The sequence below is a fragment of the Homarus americanus genome, unplaced genomic scaffold (genome assembly GCF_018991925.1).
Source record: "Homarus americanus isolate GMGI-L3 unplaced genomic scaffold, GMGI_Hamer_2.0 scaffold34921, whole genome shotgun sequence".
In the NCBI taxonomy this organism is placed as follows: Eukaryota; Metazoa; Arthropoda; class Malacostraca; order Decapoda; family Nephropidae; genus Homarus; species Homarus americanus.
The window spans coordinates 513,599-519,027 of record NW_024741901.1 but is presented as its reverse complement, the minus strand read 5'-3'; the positions used below and the strand labels follow the sequence as shown (position 1 = coordinate 519,027).

The window sequence follows — 5,429 nt, the reverse complement described above, 5'->3', positions numbered from 1 at the left end:
TCGAGCGGGTCGTGCTGGTTACGCCACTTACTATACGGTCCTAGTGGGGGCAGATCTCTATGTTGGGGGCAGATCTCTATGCTGGGGGCTCTTTGTTGGGGCAGATCTCTATGCTGGGGGATCTCTTTGGGGCAGATCTCTTTGTTGGGGGCAGATCCAGATCTTTGTTGAGGGGCAGATCTCTATGCTGGGGGGCAGATCTCTGGGGGGGCAGATCTCTTTGTTGGGGGGGCAGATCTCTATGCTGGGGGGCAGATCTTTGTTGGGGCAGATCTCTATGCTGGGGGACAGATCTTTGTGGGGGGGCAGATCTCTATGTTAGGGGCAGATCTCTATGTTGGGGGGCAGATCTTTGTTGGGGCAGATCTTTGTTGGGGGCAGATCTCTCTTGTTGAGAGATCTCTTGGGCAGATCTCTTTTGGGCAGATCTCTTTGTTGGGGACAGATCTCTTTGTTGGGACAGATCTCTTTGTTGGGGGCAGATCTCTTTGTTGGGGGCAGATCTCTTTGTTGGGAGCAGATCTCTTTGTTGGGAATCTCTTTGAGATCTCTTTGTTGGGGCAGATCTCTTTGTTGGGGGGATGGGGCAGATCTCTGTTGGGGCAGATCTCTTTGTTGGGGAAGATCTCTTTGTTGGGGGCAGATCTCTTTGTTGGAGGCAGATCTCTTTGTTGGGGGCAGATCTCTCTTTGTTGGGGATCAGATCTCTTTGTTGGGGGACAGATCTCTTTGTTGGGGGCAGATCTCTTTGTTGGGGGCAGATCTCTCTCTTTGTTGGGGGCAGATCTCTTTGTTGGGGGCAGATCTCTTTGTTGGGGCAGATCAGATCTCTTTGTTGGGGGCAGGGATCTCTTTGTTGGGGGCAGATCTCTTTGTTGGGGCAGATCTCTCTTTGTTAGGGGGCAGATCTCTTTGTCGGGGCAGATCTCTTTGTTGGGGACAGATCTCTTTGTTGGGGACAGATCTCTCTTTTTGGGGCAGATCTCTTTGTTGGGGACAGATCTCTTTGTTGGGGGCAGATCTCTTTGTTGGGGGCAGATCTCTTGTTGGGGGCAGATCTCTTTTGGGGGCAGATCTCTTTGTTGGGGCAGATCTCTTTGTTGGGGGACTCTTTGTTGGGGCAGATCTCTTTGTTGGGGCAGATCTCTTTGTTCTCTTTGTTTGGGAGAGATCTGGGGCTCTTTGTTGGGGCAGATCTCTTTGTGGGGGCCAGATCTCTTTGTGGGGGCAGATCTCTTTGTTGGGGCAGATCTCTTTGTTGGGGGCAGATCTCTTTTGTTGGGGCAGATCTCTTTGTTGGGGGCAGATCTCTTTGTTGGGGGGCAGATCTCTTTGTTGGGGGCAGATCTCTTTGTTGGGGACAGATCTCTTTGTTGGGGGCAGATCTCTGTTGGGGGCAGATCTCTTTGTTGGGGACAGATCTCTTTGTTGGGGGCAGATCTCTTTGTTGGGGGCAGATCTCTTTGTTGGAGACAGATCTTTTTGTTAGGGGCAGATCTCTTTTGTTGGGGGCAGATCTCTTTGTGGGGGCAGATCTCTTTTTGTGGGGGCAGATCTCTTTTGGGGGGCAGAATCTCTTTGTTGGGGGCAGATCTCTTTGTTGGGGGGCAGATCTCTTTGTTGGGGGGCAGATCTCTTTGTTGGGGACAGATCTCTTTGTTGGAGACAGATCTTTTTGTTAGGGGCAGATCTCTTTGTTGGGGGCAGATCTTTCAACATCTTAACCCCATTACTGCAGGGACGCCACTTTTAATATTTTATTCAGCTAACGCCAAGCGATTTTATTCAACTCAGAGGGGATCCGGTACACAAGGGGTCAGTAGACTCCACTAAGTATACTGTCACCACTAACATACTGTACTGTGGCAAAGACTGATGTGACCTGAAGCTAAGCAAACTATTACGTTTAAGTTTCAGTGTAGATTTGATGCCATTTTGAGCGTTTAGTGTTTTAGCTTATGTTAGCGTTCATATTTTCTTATATTTTAAGTTAGGAGGAGAATTAAATTGTACGAACCTGTCTGTCTATATGTCTCTACCTCGCTCCATGCAGTTCCCGCGAGTCAGTTCACAACCCCTCTACACCACTATATTCTACCCTGGTTATCTGCCTCAATATGCTCATTAGATATGGACACACACACACACACACACACACACACACACACACACACACACACACACACGTTCTCTGGGGTGCATCTCTGATCAGCCTTGTCGACCTCCTGACCGCACACAAACAAGGTCCCAATATCATGGTTGAGCTGAGTAATACAAAGTGATTTATATCCATTAAATCAAATTAAATATCGTGAATTAAATACAAATTCCATATTTATTTATATTTAATAAGGAATTTAAGGTTACTTCAATGTCTTTACTTTTTCCTTTGTTTTATTCACAATTATCCTATATCCTTAGTGTTGTGCAAATCGATTCATCATATTTTGTATTTTAATTCCTGGACTTTTAACATTTTACAGTTATACTAAGAGACGGCAAGAAATAGTGATGGTGATAAACAAGACCCAAATATACTGAGAAAAAGTCAAACTGTATCACAATGTGGCAACACCTCCCACTCAGGTAATTGTTCGTGTTGTGGGACAGGTAAGGTGTTCTCCTCTCACCTGTCCATTTCACCTGGAGAGTTTTGATTTTATTAGGTTTATTATTTTTCTTTTATAACACACACACACACACACACACCCACACACACACACACACACACACACACACACACACTCTATACATCTCTCTCAGCATGTCAGCACCAACTAAACATTACCCGGGTTCACCTTTATCCACATATCCATTTCCCTTCCGTGTCTCCTGTTTATTTCTATGTTTCCCTGTACCCACATATCCACATACCCGTCATATTATTCTTCACTATATTTGTTACTTCCAAAATTGTTTATTCCCCTCACAATCCTGAAATAACATTGGCTTAATTACTGAACTACCCCTGTATGTCTGCTCCCTTTGATACAAGTCTCTCTCTCTCTCTCTCTCTCTCTCTCTCAAAACCCAATTCTTCTCTCCCTCTTTGATTGTCAGTCGTTCTACCATTCATTCGTCCAGTTCCTGCTCACCGCTATTCATAGATGTTGTGTAACCTCATTTCCTTTATATTGCAGCCATTCACTGTAACAGTCATCTTCCTGTCTCATTTCCTTATTTATCATTCTACTTGTTTCATCATTCACTGTTAAGTTTCCTCTTCTCTCACCCATTTGTTATCCCTCAACATTCACACACCTACACTACTCACCCTACCGGCCGCCACAACAGAATCATCAACAAACAACAGCTGACTCACCTTCACACCTGCACCCGGGCTCTCTCGCACAGGTAGATACTCAACCAAGGCTAATTAACACCTCACTGACACGCTTTTGTTTATCTCTAGCAACCAGTGACTCTTGACAACATTGACCATCTTTTCTCTCAATGTAGAGTCACCACCAATGTTATGTAGAGTCTGGATTTAAGAGCTGTTCGTAGTGTGGTTCTTGTATTCTAATACTTAATGGGAGAATTACGTATAATACTTTATTAGTCTTTTATTCAAATTATATGACTCGTCTAATATTACCTGTCACAAAAAATCATAACACAATATTATTACATTTTACGTACAAATTATAACTACAAATTTAATAACACATACACAATAAGGCAGTCAGTGGAGTCATTGGCCTGAGGTATTGACCAAAACAGGTGTATGAAGTAGATACTGTTCATCAGCACACCTGCACAGTGTCCGCAAAGGTAGGCAACAGATGTGCAACAATCTCTAACTTCATCATACACAGAGATACATTATAGCCAGGACCTGTATACACGGCGACCACTCACCAGGTGCATTGTAACAAAAACCTTGACCTGACCTGACCTAGCACTGAATGCATTGGGACCATAATTTCCGACCTGCAGCGATGCATTGTAATTCTGGTCCTTGATACACAGGGGCATGATATACACAGCGGCATGATATACACAGCGGCATGATATACACAGGGGCATGATATACACAGAGGCATGATATACACAGCGGCATGATATACACAGCGGCATGATATACACAGGGGCATGATATACACAGGGGCATGATATACACAGGGGCATGATATACACAGGGGCATGATATACACAGGGGGCATGATATACACAGGGGCATGATATACACAGGGGCATATACACAGAGGCATGATATACACAGGGGCATGATATACACAGGGGCATGATATACACAGGGGCATGATATACACAGGGGGCAATGTTCTCTCGCTATTAATACTAACACTACGATATCCTGTTACATTTAGATCACTTATGTTTACTGCTTGGAGTTATTATGTAGTGAAGACTCTCTTAATGCGCCCTGGTCTCAACACTCATCCTGACACCTAAATCACGACGTGTTTTTTAGGTATATGTAAACAACATCAACTTTGCTGCATCTAAATGACATATACCGTACAAGACTCTACTGGCACCATGACCTCTATTGTTTTCTTCACTTAAACCTGTATTTTAGTTGTGTTTCAAAGCTGACAGGGAAGCCAGTGATCAACCTTACGAGCCAACATGGAATCCAAACTACACTTGAGACTTTCCCCCATCCCAGTATACATCATCTCGGCAGCACTCAAGTGGGAGAGATAAACCTAAGAATCACTAGGAATCTGGACCTCAAGTGACAGCGTTCCCTCAAGTGCTTGTAAAACACTTTCTATCTTTTCTGTACCGAGTTTAATCTGGCCAATCTACGCCTTTCCTGACCTCACTGATATTTTTATTTGGCACGAGAGGGATGTTTATAGCTGCTGGTCCATTGTTAGTTTACCCACGTCGTAGCTGGGGGGAGACAGACAGACAGACAGACAGACAGACAGACAGACAGACAGACAGACAGACACACCACACACACGAGCCAGAACACATTATTTTACTCTACACAAAAACACGTAATATTTTTTCATCTCACAGCTTGATAAAATTACCTCCACTTCATCCTCTCTCACGGCTCACCTACACCCAGTTTATTTTATCTTTTTCACGTATAGATTCATTCCATTATTTTCTTCATTTGTATCTAATTCTTGTTTACCTGTTGGTACTAATTAATTTATTTTCTACAGGTACGTTATCAGTTAATTCATTTTGTTGTTATTTACTGTAATTATTTATATGTTTATTTACTTATGTTTTTTTTATGTATTAAGCAACTTCCTCTCCCCCATGTCAACTTCCCCTACCCATGGCAAACTTCCTCCTCGCGGTATCCTCCCCTCCCCTAGGTATCCTCCCCTGTCAATCTCCCCCTCCCCTACCCCCTTCGCACACACTTAAGTTATCAACTCTGGATAGGGGGTCAGAATTTACATAATCACCAGCATATTTAAGTCACTTGACGAGAGAGA

The 5,429-nt window shown here is 43.9% G+C and overlaps 1 protein-coding gene across 1 annotated transcript; it reads right to left on the bottom strand.

Moving 5' to 3' along the window:
- Positions 1-332: 332 nt before the first annotated feature.
- LOC121876340 (titin-like) lies at positions 333-4,248 on the bottom strand. The gene is made up of 2 exons (XM_042381410.1): positions 3,899-4,248; positions 333-1,692 (listed from the first exon to the last, which is right to left on the bottom strand). Exons 1-2 carry the CDS (start codon positions 4,246-4,248, stop codon positions 333-335), a joined length of 1,710 nt encoding a protein of 569 aa, XP_042237344.1.
- Positions 4,249-5,429: the final 1,181 nt, after the last annotated feature.